At 40.3% G+C, this 25,636-nt stretch overlaps 1 protein-coding gene across 4 annotated transcripts; it reads left to right on the top strand.

Annotated features, from left to right (window-relative positions):
- Positions 1-77: 77 nt before the first annotated feature.
- Positions 78-25,298, top strand: DPM1 (dolichyl-phosphate mannosyltransferase subunit 1, catalytic). 4 transcript variants are annotated; one of them, NM_001101820.1, is made up of 9 exons: positions 110-267; positions 3,178-3,277; positions 8,847-8,880; positions 10,762-10,838; positions 10,924-10,949; positions 13,751-13,846; positions 18,369-18,437; positions 21,680-21,794; positions 22,906-23,010. In NM_001101820.1, exons 1-9 carry the CDS (start codon positions 110-112, stop codon positions 23,008-23,010), a joined length of 780 nt encoding a protein of 259 aa, NP_001095290.1. The 4 variants fall into 4 exon arrangements, 2 of the variants coding, with proteins under 2 accessions (XP_013840911.1, NP_001095290.1); XR_014831686.1 differs by lacking the exon at positions 10,924-10,949 and having other exon boundaries at positions 78-267; positions 22,906-25,298; XM_013985457.3 differs by lacking the exon at positions 18,369-18,437 and having other exon boundaries at positions 78-267; positions 22,906-25,298.
- The last annotated feature ends 338 nt before the right edge of the window (positions 25,299-25,636 follow it).

Genomic DNA, 25,636 nt, shown 5'->3' with positions numbered 1-25,636 from the left:
TTCCGCCACAGAGACCACCCCCCTCTCCTAGGTTTGGTACGGTCCCGCTTGTCTCCTCCTCACGCCGCGTCGACGTCATTCCGCTTCCGACGTCGCGCGCAGCTCCGCCATGGCCTCCGAGGAAGCGAGTCGTAATTCTAGGTCTCGGTGGGAGCCGGAGGGGCGCTTCCCGCGGCAGGACAAGTATTCAGTGCTTCTGCCCACCTACAATGAGCGCGAGAACCTACCGCTTATCGTGTGGCTGCTGGTGAAGAGCTTTTCTGAGAGGTAGCGCGCCTGGCCACCCTCCCCGAGGAATGAGATGAGCTGGCTTCCCTGGCCTGATTGTCGGCAGTTGGCTGCGCGAGGCGGCCCTGCTTGTCCCCTCTTCGGCTCCCGCGGGAGGCCTCGGGGCGGAAGCCAGCCTACGAGGAGAGCAGAGGCGGACACTTCTGGGGTTCTCTCCATGTTTTGGTGTCATATTCCTGCCTTTGGGTTTTGTGAGACACTTCTTTATTATACACTCCCCGATTCCCCTCCCCCCGCTTTTTTCTTAGAAGGATTAGCCACCCTTTCAGTTGGGGCGAGGCTGAAAGCCTGACCTCACTCTTAGCGGTCGGGATCTGCGGCAGGAGCCAGGACTCTAAGCGAGCCCGCTCACTCCCGCCCCCGTGCCCCCAGGGCTTATGTAAGCATGAGGTTTGGGCTCAATGGGTTAGGGAACTGCTGCTGGGCTGGACAGCCTTTCTGGAGAAGGCCTAAGGACTGATTCGCTAGTGGATGTTTATTTAATGTGATTGTTGGAAGGTGGGAAGTTTTGAAGTTTGAAGCGTTATACACTTTTTTTTTTTTTTTTTTTTTAGCTTAAGAAAATGCTGGTGTCAGTACTTGGTGACTTATTTTGCCGTTACACAAATGGGATCCTATTGTGTAAATCTTTGAAGATCTTTCCATATCAGCACATACAGACTTCGCAAATTATTTTGAAAATGAGATAATGTCATATGGCTGTGTTTTAATTTTTCTAACCGGTTAATATTACCGAACGCGGATTATTTCCAAAGTGTTTTTTTTTCCTTTTTGACTTTTGCTTTACAAATGAGAACGAAGACTTTGTTTACAACGTATTTCCTACCATTTTTAAAAAAAGTGCTTAATGCATAATAAGTGCTCCTATATTAGGTAAACTTTGCAACAAACACATTCGTGCCTTTACTAGTATACCAGGGATAAAGTCTTGCTGTGGAATTGCTGAGTCAATAGAGATGTGCTTAAAATTGATAGTAGCTGTCAAGTTGCTCTCTTAAAAGATTGTACTGGCTTAGGACTTTTCAGCATTCATCAGAGAGTGCCTGTTTCCCCATCAGCCAGCCAACCTGAGCTTTATTAAACTTACATAGTTGGAAATGCTAATTGGTGAGATACATTGCTGTTTTGATTTTTCTTTTTTGATTTTTGATTTTGTTTTTTATTTTTTTAGGGCCGAACTCGAGGCACATGGAATGCCCAGGCTAGGGATGGAATGGAGCCAGTAGCTGCCTGCCTACACCACTGCCACAGCAACTCTGGCATCCTTAACCCACTGAGGATTGAACCCTCATCCTCATGGATACTAGTCGGGTTCGTTCCCACTGAGCCGCGATGGGAACTCTATTGTTTATAATTTTCTGAATGAAGTAACTGTCTTCACATTTATGGCCCTTCAAAGTTTTTTTGTCCGGAATCTTTTTCCTTCTTTTTTTTAATTTATATTTTAATTTCTATAAACTCCAAATTAGAGAAATTGTCATGTAGTTGATCTTGTCCTGGTTTGTTTTCTGATTATACAACATTTTTTGCTATTTAATTTTTTTATGCTATGCAGTTTATCTTTCAGTGGTTCCTGGGTGGGGTGTTTTTGTTTTTGTTTTTGTCTTTTTGGGCCACACCCGGCGGCATATGGAGGTTCCCAGGCCAGGGGCTGAATTGGAGCTGTAGCCGCTGGCGGAGCCCCAGCAGCCTACACCACAGCTGATGGCAACAGCAGATCCTTAACCCTGAACGAGGCCAGGGATTGAACCTGAAACCTCATGGATGCTGATTGGGTTCGTTAACCACTGAGCCACAGGGGAACTCCGTGGGTGGATATTTTTTAATCAAAATGAAGTTTAGTGAAGGAAACAACTATTTTCTTTTTAGATGCAGTTAAATGACCTAAAATCAGCTCAGTTTGATTCCTTTAAGCTACTTCACTCTCAGGTGGTGTGGCTGCTTTGAAGTTAGGGAGGGGGGTAATTTTGCTTATGAATGACTCAATTTGTTTATGAAGTGTATCTCTTTCAGCACAAGAACTGGAATCCTCATCTTAACTTGTTTTGGCTTGTAAAAGCGCTGTGGGAAGCTGAACTCATCTAAGATTAGATAGGCTGGGTTTTGCTTTCTTCCAAATATGCTGGGGCTGACTTTTTTAAAGCCTTTAGCTGTGGAAGGTGTTTTCTGGTAGATTTCCTTACACTGTATTTCTTAAAGCAAGGCCAGGAGGAAACAGAATATGGTGTTATGGGGGCTTGGCTGCACTTCCTTTTCTACTCCCTTAAGTTTCCCGATAAAGTTAAAAAAAACACTGTCTTGTTTAAAAGGGGCTGGGGAGAAGAAGATGTGGTGATCAAATGTAGATCCGACTATTGTGCTGGCTTGTTTCTAGAATAGAAACTATGACGAGAAGTTAATGAGAACAACAAAGATGTTAATGTTGAAGTGCATTGAAATCTTTGGACATTCTTTTTATAGTTGGGGTAATGGGTACAACTATTTGAAAAGGTGGTGTAAGAGATTGTCACTGTTCTAAAGTGGATTTTTAAAGGGTGAAATTAAATCGGCTTTATTCCTGATAATGTTAACTTAAATCTCTTTGGGATTGAATTAAAAAGTAATCACCCAGACCTACTCAGTTGACTTGAGTACATACTTGAGTACGTTTTCTCTGTAGAAATTTTTAACATCTCAGGACTGTATAGTAGCATTTCCAGCAACATGCTGAGTTTGGAGGTGACATACTAAATATTTGACATTTGCTTCATTGATAATTGAAGTTTTCCTTGATGATTAACATGGCAATAAGTTTCTATTTATATAGGGAAGAATTAGTGATTTTTAAATTATCCTTTAATTTAAGAATATTGTCTCCAAACTGTACAAATTTAAATTTTTTTGTTTTAGTGGCATCAACTATGAGATTATAATCATAGACGATGGAAGCCCAGATGGAACAAGGGACATTGCTGAACAGTTGGTGAAGATCTATGGGTCAGACAAAATTGTAAGTCATTTTTTTATCATATCAGTTGTGTTTATATATGAGAAAAAATGACAAATGAACAATGCTCAAATTCAGTCTGTCTAGAAACTGAAACGATAAAGAGCGAATTACATGCTTGGGGTTTAGATGCATTTTATTGTGCTTGAAGTTTTATGTCTCTTTGATTTGTGGAGTCAGTGGTAAGTTTACAGCAAAATAACGAGCCTTTGGGTGAACTGTTTTTATGTCTGACTCTGCAAATCACTTTTCTTGAGCGGTAAAATTAAAGCATGGTACTGAGTTGACAGTAGAGCCATGTTGCAGTTGGTAATGTATGTCTTCATTTTTCTTGCTGTTTCTCTCTTCCACTTTCAGTGGAGAATACTGCCTGCAACTAAAAGCTATAGATAAAAACTTGTAGCTGGGAAAGGTCACTGATTGTTTTCATGTAAAACAAATGATTTTTCAGGGCACTTTGGCATTTTTACTTTTATATATAGAACAGTTTGGTGGAAGTAGATTGACTTTCTGAGTCTTAAACTTTAGGGTTTCCCACTGTACCTGAAAGCCTGTTTTTCTTCTACAAGAGTAACTTAAGCAAATGTAGACTTCATTTTATAATGGGTTCATAATTTTGATTTTTGGCCACTGGTTTGGCTTTATGAATGTTGGAGCATACTTGTGAATTCAATTTCAGATAATTCTTGGGCCAAAAGCTTAAAATTAAATCCAAATTTAATTAGAAAACACATTCTAGGCATTGGGTATTTTGTAGTTTGTATAAACTAGAATGTCTCCCTCTTGGCACTACTGACACTGGGACCTGATTGGTCTTTTCTGTGGGTGCTGTCCCCTATGTTGTAGGGTGTAAGCATCATCCCTGAGCTCTACTGAGGAGATGGAGTAGCAGTCCCCCTCCCCAGTGTGGCAACAAAAATATCTCTGGAGATCATCAAGTACCCTCTGCAGGCAAAATTGTCCCCTCCTCCCAGTAGAGAACCATTAGTAGAGGTGTAAAAAGAGTCTCTTTGAGAACCTTTATTGGCATGTGCATTTCAGGAAATGGCAATTAAGCATCATCAAATTATTTCTGGGTCCAGTTATTCTTGATTAATCCCAAAAATGAAATAATTTCCATGCAGTTGGAGGAGATCTTACTTGGTGGGAAGAGTTTAAAGGAAATGTGTTACACAGTCCATCTGTCCTGTAATAGAGGGTCTTTCTGTCTCACAAATGAGCAGTTCACAGAACTACAGTCCCCTCCAGGCCCCTCTGGATGGCTCCAGATAGACAAGTGCACAGAGGAGATAAAAACTTAGATCTTCATCCTTCCGACGGTGGCTTCAGATAATGCTGGGTTCAAGTTTTTGGCTAGTTGCTCAGATTTTTTTTTTAAAATAAATTCTAGGTCAAGGCCACCCATTCACATTTATTACGTATAGATATACTCTCATTATGCACTTCCATTTTATCAGGGAACATCAACCTATTTTGAGTTCTTTTGTCATAGAACCTCAGCCTTGAGGTGTGGTTGATTGATATATCTTAAAGAATGCCTGCTCAATTGACCATACATTCTTAAAACAGCATGGTCCTCAAGGTAGATTGAAAACAAAGGGAAAAAAATAGCATACACTGTCATGATTTCTGGATAGTACCAGGGAAATTCCCTATTCATTCATTATCACTTTTTTTTTTTTTTTTTTTTTTTTTTGGCTTTTTAGGGCTGCGCTTGCAGCATATGGAGGTTCACAGGCTAGGGGTCTGATTGGAGCTACAGGTGCCAGCCTACACCACAGCAAGGCAGAATCTAAGCCACGCTTCTGCAACCTACGTCACAGCTCATGGCAACGCCAGATCCTTAACCCACCAAGCAGGCCAGGGATCAAACCCTCAACCTCATGGTTTCTAGTCGGATTTGTTTCCGCTGCACCCCGATGGTAATTCCTATTTTATCACTTTTAGATCAGCTAAACTAGAACATTATTTTGGAGGGGCAGTAACAAGCTATGCGAGAGTTGGCACTTACTTGCCTTTTAGGTGACATGTTTAGTTGGGAGAAAAGTTGGAGAGAAATTAGGAACCATCTTACAATACTTCAGATAAAATATGCACAGATGCTTTGTTAGCTAGCCCTTTCAAACTGGCTGAAATGAGTATTTCAGGGAAAAACAAACAACAGGGAAGATACATATGTTTTTAACTCTGTAGGTCGGAAACAAACTAGAGGTTCAGTCACTTTCCAAGGTTACATGGCTAACTGATAAATGGTAGGAGTGGGACCATAGAAAAATTGGAGGCACATATTCTAAACTGTTAGCAGTGGTCACAGGGCAGGGAGACGGGAGGTTTGTAGGTTTGTATGTTTGATGTGTGTGGTTTGTTTCACCCCCAAGCAGAGATCAGATAATCACCTGTATTTTCTCATTATTTATGTATAGTTTAGTATTTTTAAAAATTGTTCTGATAGTGAAATGTAACGCACATTCATTATTTTTAAAATGTCAAGCGTAACTACAAGATTGAGAGATTTGAGTACTTAAAACTATTCTGTTGGACTTCCCTGGCTTCTCAGCAGGTTAAGGATCTGGCATTGTCACTGCTGTGGCTCTGGTTATTGCTATGACATGTGTTTGATCCCACAGAAACTTCTGGGTGCCATGGCTGTGGCCAAAAAAAAAAAAAAAATTTCTGTTCATCCTCAACAAAAGTATTATCTCTGACAAAGAGATTAATACCCCAATTAAATGTACAGAAACAGATAATTCATAAAACAAGAACTTCATATGGCCAAAAATGGGAAACAAAAAAAAAAAATGAGCCTCACTGATAAATAAAGATTTACAAAACAGAGTATTATTAGTGTTTTTTTAGCAGGGTTTTTTTTTTTTTTTATTCTTTCTCTCAACCTTGAGAGATCGAAAAACAGGTCCACTTCTAAATACCCTTGGCTCTAGTGGACATTGATACCGTTTTCTGAAATATCATCAAGATTTTCTAGAATAAAGATCTCTACAACTAAGTTTTTGTCTAACAAGTCATAGTGTCACACAGCATTTTCCAAGCAGTCGTGGTAAGCATTCCTCAGAGAGTATGTACCTGGCATCCTTACACACACTTTCTGTACATGCCCAGCTTCTCTTCTGCGAAGCCATCCTGCCGCCGTGAGAAAAAGCGATCAAATCGATGCGAGGAGGCAAAAAAAGGAGAGGCTGGGCCTCGGGATCTCAGACTAAAGCATACTAAATGTAACAGTTCGAGCTTTTTTAATACTTATTTACACCACAGCATCCCTGTTATCTTGTTTTTGTTGTTGTTGATTTTCCACCTTTTTTTTTTTCTTCTTTTTGGCTGAGCCTGCACCATGCAGAAGTTCCTGAGACAGAGGTCGAACCCACACCACAGCAGCAACATTGCCAGCTCCTTAATCCACTACACCCCTGTGGAGCTCCCAATTTGAACTTTTTATTACATAAGAAATAAACAAGTATATTCTTGTTGTGAAGTGTAAATGTTACCAGTAAAACTGAATTTGCCTCTGATGCATGTTTCTCGATCTGCATCCCAGTCCCTTTTCCATGGGGAGACCACAATCAGTGGTCAGGCGTATGTTACCCGAGACCTTTTGGTGTATTGTGTGTGTGTGTCTATGTGTCTATATCTATAGAACTAAAATGCAGGGTTTTTTGTGTGTGTGCTTTTTGTTTTTATACAGGTAAGATGCAGTCTTCCTGTATCATTCTCTCTCTTTTTTTTTTTTTTTTTTTTTTTTTTTTTGTCTTTTTGCCTTTTCTAGGGCTGCTCCCGCAGCATATGGACGTTCCCAGGCTAGGGGTCGAATTGGAGCTGTAGCCGCCGGCCTACACCAGAGCCACAGCGACTCGGGATCTGAGCCGCGTCTGCAACCTACACCACAGCTCACAGCAACGCCGGATCCTTAACCCACTGAGCAAGGCCAGGGATCGAACCCACAACCTCATGGTTCCTAGTCGGATTTGTTAACCACTGTGCCACGACGGGAACTCTTCATTCTTTTATTTAATGATACCTTGGATATCTGTTGTCACCAAATTACCTCATCTTTTTAGCAGCTCCATAGTACTCTAAGTAACATGGTTTTATTTCCTATAAACTTTCGAACATTCTGAAAATTATAAATAATAAAATTATCCTTTGAAAAATAGGAAGGATTTTTTAGCTGATACATAGGGTTATAGAAAATCTAAGATGAACGTCAAAGGATTTGCTTTTTCAGGGCAGAGAAAGACCAGATGGGGGTCAATATTTTGTCAGTGACTGCCAAGCATAAAATCAAATAAAACTCAACATGTCTTAATTGGTTTTGTTCAGGGAATTGTGGTTACTGTAGTTCTCTATATAAGAGCTCATTGAGCAGGAATTTATTTTCGTTCCTATTTTTCAGCTACAGCAGCTCGTATGAGGTAAAAAACCAAACAAAGAAAAACCTCTCCTGCTCGTTTATTTAGAGGTTTGCAATCTGAGGCAGTCTGGTTATACACTGGCAAGTGCAGGATAGGGAGTTTAGGATCACTTGGAGTTCCCTGGTGGCACAAGGGGTTAGGATCTGGCAGGCATTGTCACTGCTGTGGGTTAGGTCACAGCCATGGCATGGATTTGATCTCTGGAGTGGGAAAAACTTTTGTGTGCTGCGGGCCCTGCCAAAGAAACAAAAATAAAACTCAATAGGGAGTTTTCTTAAGCCCTACACCTCAGAAACTTAGTGTTAAAACTTTGGCCTTCACGTGTTCTCACTGTGGCACAGCGGGTTAAGGATCTGATGTTGTTTCTGGGGTGGCATGGATTTGATCCCTGGCCCAGCACAGTGGGTTAAGGATCCTGCATTGTTGCAGCTGTGGCTTCAAATCACTCCCTGGCCCAGGAATTTCCATATGCCATGGGTGTGGCCAAAAAAAGAAAAACAAATTAAAAAGCTTGGGCATTCTACTTTTCCAAATTATATAGAAAAAAGAAAGCTAAACAACTAAATTAGGATTTACATATAAAGCCCAAAGTGTAGAAAGACTAATTGACAAACTTACGAAAGCGAAAATTTAATCTTAGGAATAGAACCCTGAAGTCATGGGGCCAGTAGGGAATGAGATGAGGTCATCCAAACATAGTCACGATAAGCTGATGGGGTGATGGCAACATTGAAAATCATAAAGGCAATTGGGAAAATAAGCACAGCTATCAAATATTCCCAGAAGGTATAAGAATAAGTGAGTTAAATCATCGCTTTTCCTTGCAAAGACTCAGTAGATATTGCTAAAAATGATAAATCAAGTAATCGACATAAAAATATTCTTTTCTGAGGAAAAAGAGTTAAGATTTGGTCTGTGGGGTTTGGGTAACCAAATGTTGCTTTTCCTTAAAAGCTGTGAGGTTAATTGGTTTGTTACTAAAAGCTTTTTTTATTTTTTTACTTTAGCAAAAAATATTAAGCTTACTCTGCTTTAAGTTCTAATAAATGCAGCTGTATTTCTGTAAAATGAGTGAGCACTTATTTAAAAAGCGTTATTTGTCAGGGTTTTGATTTTTTGTGTCAGAATGTCATTTCTTATCCTTGCAGCTTCTAAGGCCACGGGAGAAAAAGTTGGGACTAGGTAAGTAGAACCTCTCACCCCTTCTACCTGTTTGTTCCTGGCTTTACTAAAATCATCCAGTGTGTGTGTTCGCAGCTTGGAACAGGGCCAGAATCCAGCGACCTCCTGTGATGGTTTTTAAAGATCTTAATGACATTCAAATAGTTTAACTTGAGTTGCCTGTATCAACCAAGGCCCACTTGGGAAAACAAAAACCACTGTAAGTCTTTTAATATAGGGAATTTAATACAGAGAATCTGGTTACACACGTGATGAAATTGTTGAGAAGCCACATGGAACAGTGAGGTTACTCAGATTAATAGCAGCCAGAGCAACAATGGAGGAGGCGGTGTTTTTAGAGTTGGGGATACCTGGCACCTGGCAGAAGCAGGAGCCATGGAGGAAGTCCGCCCAGTCCTGGGAGGCAGAGTAAGAAGGAGGACACTTGGACTTTCCCCTTCTCCTTGAGCACCCCCTTCCCCCCGTGCCTACCGTAGCTGCTGTGAAACCAGCTGACAGGAGAACCTGGGAAATAGAGTACCCTGGGAGAGAGAACAGAGAAGGAATCTAAGAGCCAACATCTTGGCCCAGCACACTACCTTAGCTGTAAGCCTTTGAACATTTCTTTAACGTACAAGTTTTTAAAAGGTATTTATTTTTTTAAAAGAAAGCTTTGCCAGCTTTTAAATATAAGGGGTCATTGGAGTTCCCCTTGTGGCACAGCAGAAATGAATCTGACTACTATCCATGAGGATGTGGGTTCGATCCCTGGCCTCACTCAGTGGGTCGGGGATCCAGTGTTGGCATGAGCTGTGGTGTAGATCACAGACATGGCTTGAATCCTGAGTGGCTGTGGCTGTGGCATAGGCCAGTGGCTACAGCTCCCATTCGACTCCTAGTCTAGAAACTTCCATATGCTGTGGGTGCGGCCCTAAAAAAAAATGTAAGGGGTTATAGAACATCTCAGATGAGGTCAGTCATCCTGAGATGAGACTCTTGAATGCCTTTATTTCACAGTTGCTTTATGTTGAAAAGTGGTATGATTTTATTGAAAAATGGGGACATGGAGGAAGCATGGTTCTTAAAAACTGACTATCTGTTGTTGAATTGAAATGATCTTGAAACTGCAATGAAAGCCAGTAAGAATTAGAAACCAGTCAGTGGATATGCAGAAAGCTGTGGGTAGTCATTTTTACCAAAAGAGGTTAGAGTTCATCCTTGCTCTTAAGATAGTGTGATGGTTTGGGCCTCAAGACACAGGAACTCCCTCATCCTGTCCTTGACCAGGTACCCTTACCTGTCAAGTCCCTAAGGAACTTTTAGGCCTGAGGGTGGCTAAGTAACTGCCAGCTGTGCCTTTGGCCCCTGACACCAGAGCAGGACTCTCTTGTCCCAAGCTTACAGTGTAGAAGACATTGCCTGGGGGGCTTTTGTGGGACTGGAGTGATGAGAAGAGCAGGAGCAGAGAGAATGCTTGGGTAGGAATCCAAGCAGCAGAGGATGGTGTCAAGCACCAAGGCGAAGTTGGAGGCAAAGAAGGAACTCGAGATTTTTTTTAATGATTTTTATTTTTTCCATTATAGTTGGCTTACAGAGTTCTGTCAGTTTTCTACTATACAGCAAAGTGACCCAGTCACACATGATATACGTGTGTGTGTGTATATATATATATATATATATATATATATACATTCTTTTTCTCATGTTATCTTCTGTCATGTTCTATCACAAGTGACTAGATACAGTCACTTGAGATGTTTTTAATAAAGAATAAATAGGAATTATAGGTCAGTATCAATTTTAAAGGACTAATGTATGCTTGTCAATTTCGTACCTGTTCAGATATGCTCCTAAGCATTTTTGGTGGTTTTCTCTAATGGATATACATATTTTCATTTTTAGGAACTGCATATATTCATGGGATGAAGCACGCCACAGGAAACTACATAATCATTATGGATGCGGATCTCTCACACCATGTGAGTGGTCTGTTTTCTTTATTAGCTATCTATGGTAGTCCTAGCATGTTTTACTGACCTACTGTTTATTCTTTCTAAATTTCAGCCAAAATTTATTCCTGAATTCATTAGGTAGGTATTTCTAATGTTTGAAAGAATTATGATTCAAATCATTTATCTCATTTTGATGTTGGACTTATTTCATCTTTCATTCCTCATTCATTAAGAATGCTTGTGCTCGGGTTCCCACCATAGTGCAGTGAGTTAAGAGTCCAACTGTGGGTTGTTGCGGGTTTGATCCCTGGCTTGGTGCAGTGGGTTAAAGGATCTGGCATTGGCTCAGTTGGCTCACCTGCATCTCAGTGGAAGCTATAGCTCAGATTCATTCCTTGGCCCAGGAACTTCCATATGCCGTGGGTATGGCCATAAAAAAAAAAAAAAAAAGTTTGTGCTGTTTTAAGTTGCTATCAAAAATAAAACCAACATATAGATCTAAGACCTATGACTATAGATAAGTGACTAAATGATGCATTTCAGGAGCCCTGATGGGGACTAATCAACAGATAACTCCTTTGTGTTACCTAATTCTTCCAGACTAAGAGAAGGATGAAAGGCAGCATCCTAGTTAAATGGAATTAAGCCCTCCATCGTATGGGTAAAATATCATGAACAAATGGGGTTTATTCCAGGAATGCCAGAATGGTTTTCAAGAATCCATCACAAGGATTAATTTATCACATTAACAAAGCAACATGATTAAGTCTATAGATGCTAAACGATATTTGGTAAAAGTCACTAGCCATTTCTAATTTGTGCTTTTTAGTGCCATGCCTATGGCATACGGAAGTTCCCAGGCTAGGAGTCAAATTGGATCTACAGCTGCCGACCTATGCCACAGCCACAGCAGTTCGGGATCTGAGCCACATCTGTGCCCTTCTGCTAATTCACCTCCTCCTCCCTCAATCCTCCTTCAGCAATGTGGGATCCTCGACCCACTGAGTGAGGCCAGGGATTAAATCCACATCCTCATGGATATTAGTCAGATTTGTTTCCGGTGCACCACAACAGGAACTCCTTCTAATAAAAATCTTAATGTTGGCGTTCCCATTGCAGTGCAGAAGAAGCAAATCCAACTAGGAACCATGAGGTTGTGGGTTCGATCCTTGGCCTTGCTCAGTGGGTTAAGGATCCGGCGTTGCCGTGAGCTGTGGTGTAGGTTGCAGTCGTGGCGCGGATACTGCATTGCTGTGGCTGTGGCCTGGGAACCTCTATATGCCACGGGAGCTCCGCCCTGAAGAGCAAAAAAAAAAGAAATTTAATGTAGAAATAGAAAGAAACCATTGGAACATAATAAAGACAATCCTAATACAGAGGTCTTTACTAAATGGTGAAATGTTGAATCATCTCAAATAAGCTTACCAATATAGATATATGAGCTATCATTAAATGTGGAGATTGTAAGTAATGTTGTAATACAAGAATTTAGCACAAATATTGGTAAAGGATACAAATTATATTTATTTCAGGTGATAGAGTTATATTTTTAGAAAACCCAAGACACCATGAAACCTCTCAGAATAAGAATTTGGCAGCTGTTCTGAATGTAAGCTCAGTATACAAAAACCAAATCAGATCATGTCCCTCAGCAGCTTAGAATACTTTCTCGAGCTCTGATTAACACGCGGGGAGAAATCCCCACTCCTTACATGCCCCTCAGACGGCTCTGATGTGACCCCTGCCTCCGCTTCTGAACTCGTCTTGGGCCACTCCCCTTTGCCTGAAGGGCTCTTTCACTTCTCCTTAATGGCCAACTACTTCCCCTTTGACCTCTGCATAAAGTCACCTCAGAAATACTTTTTCTGCTCAGATCTCCGATACTCAAAAGCCCTTTGACCTGATAAAGCAGTGGAACCAGTGGAGTGGAAAATGAGTGAAAGAAACAAAAGGAAGAAATCCAAATGGTTTATAAACCTAGGAGGAGGTCTTCACCTGGGATGTAATCAGGGAACAGCAGTTAAAACAACCATATGTTACTATTTTACTGTCCACCAGTTTTTCAAAATTAAAAACCTATGCAGCAGTATATCCAGCACCAATGAGATGGTAGAAAACAGACACACTCAAATACTGCCGGAGGAAGTATGAGTTGCTGCAGCCTTTCCGGAAAGTAACTTCTGGTGTTACCTGTTAAAGTTTAAAATACTCATAAGCATAAATCAGCTATACTTGAATTTAAAAATTGTTTAAAAAAAAAAGTATGCCATATGATGAAAAATATGTCCACACGGAAACTTGTACGTGAACGCTCGTAGTAACACCACTCGTAATAGGCAGAAGGTGGAAACAGTCCCAGTGCCCATCAGCCGATTAAGGTGGTCTAGCCTTACAGTGGAATGTTATCTGGCCATAAAAAGGAAGCAAGGATTCATACCACAAGGTGGATGACCCTTCAAGATATTATGCTAAGTGAAAGAAACCAGTCACCCATGTCTGAGTCCATTTGTATGAAACACCCAGAATAGGCCTATCTATTGAGACAGTAATATTAGTTGCTGCTCAGGGCGGGACGGATGGGAGAGACTGAGAGCTAAAGGATATAGTGTTTCTTTTTTTTTCCCCATGGCCACACCTGTGGCCTGTGGAAGTTCCTTGGCTGGAGATTGAATTTGAGCTGCAGTAAGACCTATGCCATTTTTTAAAGTGATTCAGATGTTCTAAAATTGACTATAGTGATGGTTTCACAACTCTGAATAAACTAAAAACCATTGAATTATGTGTGTTTTGAATGGGTCAATTATATGCTTTGTGAATTAAATCTCAATAAAGCTGGGGGGTTTTTAGTGCACAAAAAAATACTCAAGCTTTGCTTTAGCAATTCTTTTGAAAGCTCAATTGCCTGTTCTAATTGATAGCTAATTGATTTTTTTCTACAGGAAGCAAAAGGAAGGTAATTTTGATATTGTCTCTGGAACTCGATACAAAGGAAATGGAGGTGTATATGGCTGGGATTTGAAAAGAAAAATAATCAGGTATATATATATGTACTTATGATTTCCCTATTTTTTAAGAGTAACTACTAGAAATATGGTTGGTTTGTTTGGTTTTTTGTCTTTTTTTAGGGCCGAACCTGCAGCATACGGAGGTTCCTAGGCTAGAGGTCCAATCAGAGCTACAGCTGCTGGCCTACACCACAGCCACAACAACGCTGGATCTGAGCCATGTCTGTGACCTACACCACAGCTCACGGCAACACTGGATCCTTAACCCACTGAGTGAGGCCAGGGATCAAACCCGAGCCCTCATGGTTCCTAGTTGGATTCATCTCCACTGCGCCACAATGGGAACTCCCTAGAAATATGTTTTTAGCAGGTATCTGGATGAAGTTACCATACTGCATTGGGATTTGTGAGATCAGATTGTAACTTCCAATAAATATTCCCAGATAGCTTCTTACCTACCATTTTTCCTATGATTAGGGTATTTTATTTTGGATATTTTTCACTTAGGAAAAAAACCACATAAACCTTTGAACTTTTGGTAGAAATGGGCTAGTTCAGGAAAATTTGTTCTACTGGACCTTCAGCTTTGATTTAAGTGAGCTATTCATCTGTATATTTGGACTAATAAAGTAATTTTTTCCATACTTTTAGAAACAATTTAAGTAAGGCACTTCATGATTTCAGCTTTTACTAAGCAGCAAAAAGGAGTGAGACTTTGGAATCAGACCTGGGGTCAAATCCCAATTGTGTCATTTAATTACCTGTATCACCTTGGGTGCCTTACCTTTTCTCAACTTTAGTTTCTTTTCTCATGATAAAGTGGAAGTAAAACAAACTGTTGCAGTTTTTGATTACAGTGTAACAAGCCATGCCAAAGCCTGAGTGACTTAAAGCAGGATTTGTTGATTCTTGGGTTTGGCTAGTGGTTCCTCTGCTGACTTCCCCTGGACCCATTCATGCAGTGTCCTTCAGCTGGGGCGTCAGCTGTGCTGGAAGCTCCATCATGGCCTCATTCTTTCCTTTGGCAGTTGGTGCTGCTTGTTGGCCGGGCCATCTTAGGAAAGCAAGGATCTCTGGAAAGCTAGATGAGCTTCTTTACATGGCATCCTCAGGGAAGCAGCCAAAAGCTGCAGGTACAAGGACTCTTGAGCCCTAGGCTCTGGGCCTCACACTACATTAATTTTTGTTCAAAGCAAGTCCATAATCGAAGAGTGGGGAAATAGAATCCATCTCTTCATGGGAAGACCCACAAAGACTTTTTTGACCATATTTAATCTATGTCACCTAGGTTGTTACGAAGAAATATTTCTCTAAAGGATCTATATAGCTTACTCCTTTTTGTGTAACAAAACAACTTTATACAAATTCTTACTGAGAGTATTTTTTATCACCTATTTCATTCCCGTTGAAGATTCTGTTAATGTCAGTCTTGCCTCTTAATTATGAAACCTTGGGCAAGTCATTTAAAAAACATGCAGGAGCCTCAGTCTTCAGTGAAATGAAGGGGCTAGAAAAAACAGTGGTTTTCAGTCCTGCTGAGCATGGGAATAGTGTAGGGAGAAAATTACATACAACCGCTCCCTGTCTGACCTCCCTTTCTTGTGTACCCACATATTGCAGACCATTTGAATGGATTTCCAGAGCTGGTGCAAAAGCATCAGGATTTTTCCCAGGCTTCCAGAGGATTCTGTCGCACAGCCAGGGTTGAGACCAACAAATCAGAGGTCTCTCAGGCCTCTTAATTTGGTCTCTGCAGCTGTTATTTAAAACCAGAGAGGAGTTCCTGTTGTGGCTCAACGGTAGCGAACCCGACTGGTATTCATGAGGACCTGGGTTTGATCCCTGGCCTTGCTCAGTGGGTTAATGATCCGGCCTTGCTCTGAGCTTCGGTGTAGGTCGCAGACGCAGCTCGGGTCTGGCGTTGCTGTGACTGTGGCATAGGCCAGCAACTGCAGCTCTGATTCAGTCTGTAGTCTGGGAATTTCCATATGCTTCAGGTGCAGCCCTAAAAAAATAAAATAAAATCAGGGAGTCCCATCAGAGGCAGTGTGCAACATTTAGTTGGATCATTTAATTGTATTGAGTTGTATCTGCCATTAGTTGTTAATATCTGCTCTCACTGTAGAGTATAAACTCCTGAGAAAGATTTGGTGTCACTTGCTCAATATCTCATTTATGTGGTCCCGGCCCAGAAATTGAACCCAAGTCTGTCTGACTCTTGCTGCACTTTAATTAAAAAGTCCTACTTTAAAAATGCATTACCTTGAATAGATATACAAGAATATTCTTAAAACACACATGCATAAATACGTATACACTCACATTCCTTTGATTAAATCCATTTTAGGGGTGAACTATATCCTGAATTTTTTTTTGTGGCTATTAGAAACAAATTGAAGGGGAAAATGTTTTTCTTAGCCATTATCATCCCAGCTATATCCCTAACCATGTTGTTTGTATTAAAAATAACCTCTCTTAGGGAGTACCTTGATGGTTACTGTGGCTTTGGAGAGAAACTTCTCTCCAGACTGCTGCCCCCACCCCATCCCCCATAAAAACTTTTAACTGAATCTGAAATAGATGCAGTACAACAGTCACCTTTTCAAAATGTACTTCACATCTTTTTGAAATGTTAATAGCTATTATTAGTAAGAGCTTGTAATTGATTGATACTTGGTTGTGTTTGAAACAAACCCTCAAGTCATTGTTTCTGCTAAAATTCACGTGTTAAAGTACCTTACCCCCACCCCCAGAGTGCTGGTCTTTGGAATCGAGCCCTTTGGGGGGTAGATGTAGATGAGGTCTGCCGGTGGGGCCCTCATGGTGGGATGAGTGTCCTTTCAAGAAGAAACCTGGAAAGCTTGGCCTTTTTCTCCTCACCCTGACCCTCCGCCCTCCATGTGAGCACACCACACAAAGACATTGTGTGTAAGCCAGGAACAGGGTCCTCCCCAGGAATCGAGTCTGCAGCACTCTGATCTTGGGCTTCTCGTCCTCCAGAGCTGTGAGAATTAAATACCTGTTCGTAATCCACCCGGTCTATGGTATTTTGTTATAGCAGCCCAAGCAAACTAAGTCTCAGAAGGGAAACTTGGGTCAATTTCCAGAGCCTGCCAAGAACCAAAATCCTGTCCCACCTGTGTGTGTGCACGCGCACACACATACACACACACACACACAGAGTTTAGGGCCGCACCTGCAACATATGGAAGTTCCCAGGCTAGGAGTCGAATCAGAGCTGCGGCTGCCAGCCACAGCCACGCCAGATCCAAGCTGCATCTGCGACCTATATATACCACAGCTCACAGCAATGTCAGATCTCTAACCCACTAGGTGAGGCCAGGGATTGAACCTGAGTCTTCAAGGATAGCCACAGTGGTAACCCCCTGAAGTGCTACCTATTACCTAAGTGGAAACTGTGATCCCTTGGTGATTAGAATGAGAAAAAGAAACTCCAAATCCCTTATAGATAGATCACTTTTGCTGTCTGACAGATGTTTGTAAAGTTTTTTTTTTTAATTTTGTGGCTGCACCTGCATCATGTGGAAGTTCCTGGGCCAGGGATTGACTCCGCTGTGGCAACACCAGATCCTTTAACTCATTGCGCTGGGCCAGGGATTGGACCCCCCCCCTCCACAGCGCCCCAAAGATTTCTAACTCATTGCACCACAGCAGGAACTCCTGTAAATTCTAAATCATGACACTGGCAAATAAGCAAGTTGATTTTAAAATCTGTTACCATTCTTCTGGGTTTTTTTTTTTGTTTTTGGTTTTTTTTTGTCTTTTTAGGGACACACCCAAGGCATATAAAGGTTCCCAGGCTAGAGGTCGAATCAGAGCTGCAGTCAGTGGCCTCCGCCATAGCCACATCAGATCCAAGCCACATCTGCAACCTACACCACAGTTGATGGTAGTGCCGGATCCTTAATCCACTGATGGAGGCCAGGGTTTGAACCTGCCTCCTCCTGGATACTAGTCAGATTCGTGAGCCACGACGGGAACTCCAAAAGTCTGTTCATCATTCTTGTATATGGTTTGGAAGAATGCTTGCTTTATAAGTCACTTCTAAAAATCACATTTAAAGAATAAAAATCCTATTTGCTGAAAAATGAGAACTGTCAGATCTCCTTTCACTGACTAAACTTTTTCTTTGTTCTATAGAATTAAACTTTTTTGTTTGTTTTTTTTAGGCCTGCACTGGTTGCATATGGAGGTTCCCAGGCTAGGGGTCAAATTGGAGCTGTAGTCAATAGCCTGCGCCACAGCCACAGCAATGCAGCATCCGAGCCGAGTCTGCAACCTACACCACAGCTCACGGCAAGGCCAGATACTTAACCTGCTGAACAAGGCCGGGGATCGAACTTGCATCCTCATGGATACTGGTCAGAATAGTTTCTGCTGAGCCACAACGGGAACTCTGAATTAACATTTTTGTAAGATAGTGTTGGCATTTGTGAAATTCGTGTAGTAGCATTTTTAGCATTCTGCTCTTGGGTGTATTTCTCTTGTTTAGAAATTGTTTTTTATAAAGAACATCTGTTTTATCTGACAGCCGTGGGGCCAATTTTATAACTCAGATTTTGCTGAGACCAGGAGCATCTGATTTAACAGGAAGTTTCAGGTATAATGAAAACTTTTATTGTGTATTCTCTGCCATTGTTACCTAAATGTCTTGCTTTATGACTTATTTTAAAGACACACTTTTCATTTCTACCCCATTTTTCTTCTGGAACACTAAAACTGCAGGCTGAAGTTCTTTAGAAACTGCTAATGAAGCTTAAGCATCCTTTTAAGGAAAAACACTGTACTTTTTAAAGAGCATGAAAGACAAGTCAGTGTGCTTGTGAACATGAGGGGCCCAGAGTGACTACTGACTCCTCATTCAGAGCATTGCTCTCACTGAATGTGCTCCCTAAACAGCACCTCTTCCAGTAGTTTTCTGGAAGTTTATGTGAATATAGCATTGTCCAAAGAAAAGTTTAAAATCTTTAATATTTATGTAGAGCTTTTTTAGTGACCTTGTTCTCCATGCTTTTTATTTAAAACAAACAAACAAACAAAAAAAAACTTGTTTAATCGGAGCAAAGCCTTCTGCTAGGTCCCTGGGTTTGGTTTTGTTTTTAATTTTTGTTTCTTTCTGGGTGTATGTGTGTGTGTTGAACTTCAGACTTGCTGCAGTAGAAGAACTGTTTTATATGACCGTGCCAAATGACTGCACAATTTTTCTGAAACTATAAAATGTCTGTTTCATCTACTTGAAGGCCGAGACCCCATGCATTAGTTAATACTTTCTATTGCTTGGTGTTTGCTTCTATCCATTAAATAATGTTGATTCTTCCATGCTTCTATGCTTCAATAGCTGGCTATTGAAGATTGAAGCTGGTAGAACCTCTACTGCAACTGGGTGTCTGTTGGGTAGCAGTTCAGAGATGCTAAGACACAGTCAGAGGTGAGCAGAGAAGCCATCACAGATTGGAGATGAGATGATGAAAGTGAAACCTCTCTAGAATTAAAATATAAATTCGTTCAAAAGCAGAATTTGGTATATAAAAAATAGCAAGTATTTCTTGAATGCTTACTGTGTGCCAAGCATTAAACAAGAGTCAGCGTCCCTGTCCTCATGGATTTGTACATTCTAATGACATGAGATATACGACCACATAAAATACATGCACCAGCACATGGGGATTGTGCTGTGGCGGAAAGCACCCAGGGAGAGTGGTGGTGTGGGGGTGCTGCATTGCCACCAGAGCCGTGTGGGGGTTAGAGGAGGGCCTGAGGAGAGGATGGCCGGGAAGCTCGGATTCCAGGTAGTGAGAGCAGTGACTGGGTCTGTTCTGTGCAGGGGACAGAGCGGCTGCATATAAAAGTGAGCCTCTTGATTTAACTATTTTGTTTGTTTCTTTCTTTGTAGGGCTGCAGCTGCAGCATATGGAAGTTCTTGGGCTAGGGTTTGAATCGGAGCTGCTGCTGCCGGCCTGTGCCACAGCAATAGCAGCGCTGGATCTGGAGCTTTTATATGCTGCAAGCACAGTCCCCCCCCTCCCCCCGCAAAAAGAGCAGTGTTTTATTGAACACATGCATAAAAGTTCAATTTATCATTGATAAAGCTCACTAATAGTCATTAGATCCCTAGATTTAGGAGGCATGTGCCTTTTACAGAATACAGGGATTCCCCAAAAAAGACTACAGTTTCTGACCCTAATGATCCTATTTATCAGCCCCTCTATATAGTTTTAGAGCCTCAATACGGCTTCATGTATATAGTGTTGGATCTTTAGCCATAGTTTTAAAGATACTGTGCTAGAGGAAATGGGGGCGGCAATGAAGGCAAGTAAATGTTTTACAAAATGGCTCTTGCTGGAATAAAGTGACTCTTAAAGGGAAAGAATTCATAGCCTAATCCCAGCTTTAAAGGTACTGCTGAGACGTCCCATCACAGTCATAGTCTTTACCTTAAGCCCAGACCTCCCTCTCCTACTTAATGTCATTTGATGTACATATGTAGTTTCTGTTGCTAAAATCCCAAACCACAAAAAGGGGCCTTAACAGTAGGTTGCTCAGTAAATAGCTGTTACTGAATGACTATTACCACCATCAGATTCTTCTTGCTCCAGATTTATCCCAAACTTTTGAATTGTTATGGAGATTGTGTGGGTAACAGAGTTCATATACTAATCCCCCTCAGGTTCCTCTAAGGACTGGGCTTTATATTATCTTACATCCACCTGAAAGCTTGGGGGAAAAGAAAAAAGAAGTGGACTAAGCTAAAAGGAAGGCTGAGAAGCAGGGCGGGTTCCGAGTATAAAACTCTCTGGCGCTGGAGATCCTGGTGCCCTTAACTGCCAAGAGAACAAAATTATACCAAACTGCCTCGCCTCGTTTTCTCAAAAAACAAAAAATAACAAAAGAGGTAGAAATTGCTGCCTTCCTACTCTCTGAAACTGAGGGTGGTTTTCTGTTTTGTGTTTTTTTTTAAACTCAGTGACTGAAAACAGAGAGCTCCTGAAGAAAGTGGTTGGGTTGACCCATAGGACTTCCCAGCTCCTGTCACTATAAATCTGATGAGCTCGGCCTTTAGCCTGCAGTCCATCTAAAGTTAGGATGTGCATTCACCCATTCTAAGTGTCTAACTGTGACCTCGGTTGATGACAGCTGATACCACCAGGACTGCCTCAAACCTGTTGTGTCAAGTTCCTGCCCTTTTTAATTCTGTGGCCATATCCGAAGCACATGGAAGTTCCTGCTCCAGAGGTTGAGTCGGAGCTGCGCTGTGGCAGTGCTGGGTCCTTTGACCCACTGTACCACAGTGGGAACTCCGTGAGTTCCCCTCCTAACCTAGCTTCACCACACTCATCCGGGAGGGCCTTTGTTTATCCCAGGAATTTATTTAGTAGATCTCAGGAAATAGAAACTCTTCATAGACATTTATGAGGAAATGTCTGGTTTTTTTCTTATCTGGTTTATATTTTTGCTTCATCATCTGTCAACTCTGTTGTTCCAGTATTTGGAATAGTTTTTCCTCTTTGAACTTTTAAAATTTAAGAAAAATTTAAAAACTACAAATGTGTGGTTCTGCTTTGCATGATTCACTTTAACCATCATTTTTTATAATTTCTGGTAGTATAGGAAGATAATTCTCTAAAAGATATTAAGAATTCATTTTCAAAAATTGTTCAAAATTATTTACCAAATATTTTTATGGCCTTTCCAGTTCAGGACAACTTTTAAGAACTTTTCTGCATACACATAGCTAGTGAAAGTTGTAGGTTTTATAAATACAAGAGAACTTTTTGAAAGGTCACGGTACATGTTGGCAAGTGTATTTATCCAGGTGTTCAAATATATTTTGATTTCTTACAGGTTATACCGAAAAGAAGTTTTACAGAAATTGATAGAAAAATGTGTTTCCAAAGGCTATGTCTTCCAGATGGAGATGATTGTTCGGGCAAGACAGCTGAATTACACCATCGGGGAGGTATGGTAAATAGTGTCTTGTATTCTTCATGAAGAAACAATAAAACAATAAGGTTGAGACTTTTTCTTTTTTGGCCATCCCGAGGCATGTGGAGTTCCTGGGCCAGGGATCAGATTTGAGTTGCAGTTGTAGCCTGTACTGGCAGCTGCAGCACCTCCAGATCCTTAACCTACCGTGCTGGGCATGGGGATTGAACCCGCGTCCTGGCTCTCCAGAGATGCTGCTGATCCCATTTTGCCATAGCGGGAACTCCAACATTTAAACTTTTTAATAGTAAAAGGTTAACGTTCATGTTCTACTAAATAAATGTGGAAGGCTTCCAGGTGTTTAGAATGTCCATGCATAGGATGAAAATTCACATTCCTTTCAAGTTAATATATTTGACTTACCAATATTGAAAACATTAGCAGAAGGCAGTGTCGTTATTATCCTTGCCCTTTCTTCTGACCACCCAGCCTTATGGGATGAGTCTGTCTGCAGCTTTTCCCCCTTGCTTGGCCATCAGCCACCCTACTTAAAAATGAAAGATGAATCCCATTTGCTTGTTGCCTTCGAGTAAATGAAAAGGGCAGGAATTGGGGGAGCAGAGAGGTTCCTTAATATGTACAGCCAGCTAGTAGGCTCATGGGAAGAGTCTCCTCGTTTAACGCGAACATCCTCATTCGGAGCAGAAGACAGCTGACTAGAACGCTACTGCTCTTGGAGAAGTGAGAAGATTTTTGCGCTTGGTACTAAAATCATAACAGCTGAATTTGATGGACTCCTGAAAAAAATTAGGGGAAAGACCATTTTACTTTTGGAGTATAATTTCTCCTTGAAGCTTGAGTAAACCAACTTAATACTCCAGATCAGTGCTTTTCAAAACAACTGTAGATTTGGTTCATATGACCTATTTTTAGATAATAGAATTCATGTTTAATTTTAAAGACTTGGAGTTGCATACAATTACTATAAGGATCCCACAATTCTGACTTACCTTGAAAGACTTGCTATCAGAGGAGTAATCTTGTTTCTGTTGTATTAGTAATTGTATGCCTGCTTTGCCTCTTTGCTAATATTTTTGAAGACTGACTTAATGCTTTTTTTTTTTTTTTTTTTTTTTTTTGACTAGGTTCCAATATCATTTGTGGATCGTGTTTATGGTGAATCCAAGTTGGGAGGAAATGAAATAGTCTCTTTCTTGAAAGGATTATTGACTCTTTTTGCTACTACATAAAAGAAAGTTACTCATTTATACTTAATCATGTTCATTTCGGTTTAAACCTAAAAGAAGGCCGGTTGCTGAATTTTATAAAATGTACTCTTAGAGCATAAATCATAAGGTAAGGTAAATTTCGTGCAAGTCTTTTTTTCCAGAGAAACTCCATTTTATATGGCAAATTAGAAAAATGAGCAGTGTTCTCAATTTTCTTTTACATTTTGCTGTATCGAGGCCTGTAAATAAATGTATATGGGATGTTTGCATAAAATATTACTGCTTTCATTAGAGTTTGCAAATGTAGAATTTGTTACATGGGCACGATTTTGAAGTACCCTTATAAAAACTGGATTCGTACCTAATAGGGGTCAGAAGTAAGAGGAGTTCTAGTTATATTCATGAAATATATATGGCTCTTTCTGTATGAATTGAAAAAAAAATATACACCTTAGCCCTTTCTCTAAAAGTGTATCTCAAATTTCTTAAACCAGATAATACATTTTGAGCACAGTTTTAGAATTTGGTTCTTCGCAGTTGTTGATGAAGCATTTCATCTGTCAGAGCAAGTCTATTTCAAATACATATTGTGAATTAGAAACAACTTGACAGCAGTTGCTTGCAGAACTGTTTTTTTCTCTTTTGAGCAGTAACTTTTCTCAGTAAGGAAAAATATTGATGACATTAAGGCATAAATTAGCTGCTGTGGTCATTTTTAAACATCTTAACTATATTCTTTTTCTCAGAGTATTTGTGTTCATATTCTTTCAGGACCATTAACAAAGCATACATCATTAGTAATGTGGCAAAAATTCCCTATAGCTCTTCTGTTTATTCAGAAAACTGTTCTGCCAGTTAAAATGCAGGTTATGTTCTTCAGTAAAGCCAGCACAAATACTCCATTTACTTAGCTTCTACAGATATTGCCCCAAAGAGCTATTTTCAGCTATAACATAGCTTTTAGATCATGCAGTATTTTTTTTACAATTCTGAGTAAGATACATTCAGCAAATACAAGTTGACTCTCCTTTGCAAGTAAAAGGAAGGGGTGTGTCTGTGTGATTTAATAAGCATATTTAGTGAACAGTATTCCTAATTACTACATTTTCCTGGCCTAATTTGGCTGCTAAAGAAATTTAAAGACTGGTTTTTCCACATGCATTTCTAACAGATCCTACCAGAAATGAATACCAGAGCTTAAAACCTTTGTTGTCAGTTTAAACATTACCTGTCCCCATAGTCGAATCAATAGGACACATTCCAATAAGGGCCTCAACTGTTTCCCTTTTATGCAGAGCTGAACTGCTGGCCCATCACCACCCTCCTTCCTTGGAGAAGTGACTTGTCTCATCATTAATAACAACTAGAAAATTCATCACCACTGATGTAAAATTAGTTTTAAGGTTACATAATACAAATATAATACTTTTTTGGGGAGTGTTTAGATTCTGTTCTTTTTTATCTAAACTCAAAGTTAGGTTTTCGTTAACTATGTGAAGCAGAGCTTAAATTACCTCAGAGAACCCACTATATGGTATTGCCTTCTAGAGAAAGTAGCTTTTACCTTTTTAGTCTTTTTTGTTCTTATTCCTACAGTCATTCGACTTACTGTTGGAATTTACACTAAAGTATTTGAGCAGTGAAAACTTGCACCATTTGGAAGTTATTTAGAAAAGAATTTGGACTGTTTAGATGCATTTTTGTAGTAAATGGTGATTTAAACACTATAAAATCTTTTTAAATATTTACATGTGAATCCAGCATCGCTTTTTACTTTGTAAATGGGGCCAGGGACAAAATCCAGATGTTCTCCCATTGTATTATCGCAGTATGAAATCTAAGTAATATAATATCTAAGGAAAACTAAACAAAAAATTATTTTACATTTTTTATATTTCTTCTTGCCTGTCTTCTACAACATGTAATTAGATCTTTCTTCTTTGTTTCTGTAAATCGAATAGTTTGCCGCCGCCCCCCAACAACTTTTTCTACCTATGTTCTCTTGAAATACTGATTTGGCTTTTTTTTTTTTTTTTTTTAATACTCAACAGCAGATGGAAGTTCCAGAGCCAGGGATCAGACCCACGCCACAGCTGCAGCAATGCCAGATCCTTAACCCGATGTACCACAAAGTAACTTCTTGATTTGGCTTTTAAAGATATATTTTATCACAATTCCAGAAATTAATGGAATGCTGTGTTGGATGAAACAGCTTGTTAAATCTTCTGACTGAAGCCTTAGACATATTGGGCTATATGTAACCACCATTTGTACTATTTGCAATTAAATCAGATTCTTCTGGGATGAAACTTTTCACTTGAAATTTATTGAAACACCAAAGGATAAGTGTATTTACAGAGCACATCTTAACGGGTTTGGTTAAATCCTTCACAGTTGACATTTATTACTTTTCAGTATGTTTAGTAAATGATAGACACTCAGATGCACTCAACTATAAAAAGTGGGTTCAAGAATGTTGAAAAGATAATGTGTTGGTTGGGGTTGACCTAAATTTACCGAAGCCCATGTTATGCTGTCCAGATTGTGTGAGCACCAGAACTGACTGTCTTTGGGACTACAGTCTAAATGTGATTTTAAGGATCTTGCGGAGACCCATGGGCAACATTTCTCATCCTTTAGCTTCACT

Source organism: Sus scrofa, chromosome 17 (assembly GCF_054392235.1).
Source record: "Sus scrofa isolate SSC_HxYL_T2T_F1_AM1 chromosome 17, Sscrofa_HxYL_maternal_Yorkshire_Landrace_v2.0, whole genome shotgun sequence".
In the NCBI taxonomy this organism is placed as follows: domain Eukaryota; kingdom Metazoa; phylum Chordata; class Mammalia; order Artiodactyla; family Suidae; genus Sus; species Sus scrofa.
Note: the sequence above shows the minus strand (reverse complement) of the source record. Positions and strands in the feature narration are given on the sequence as shown.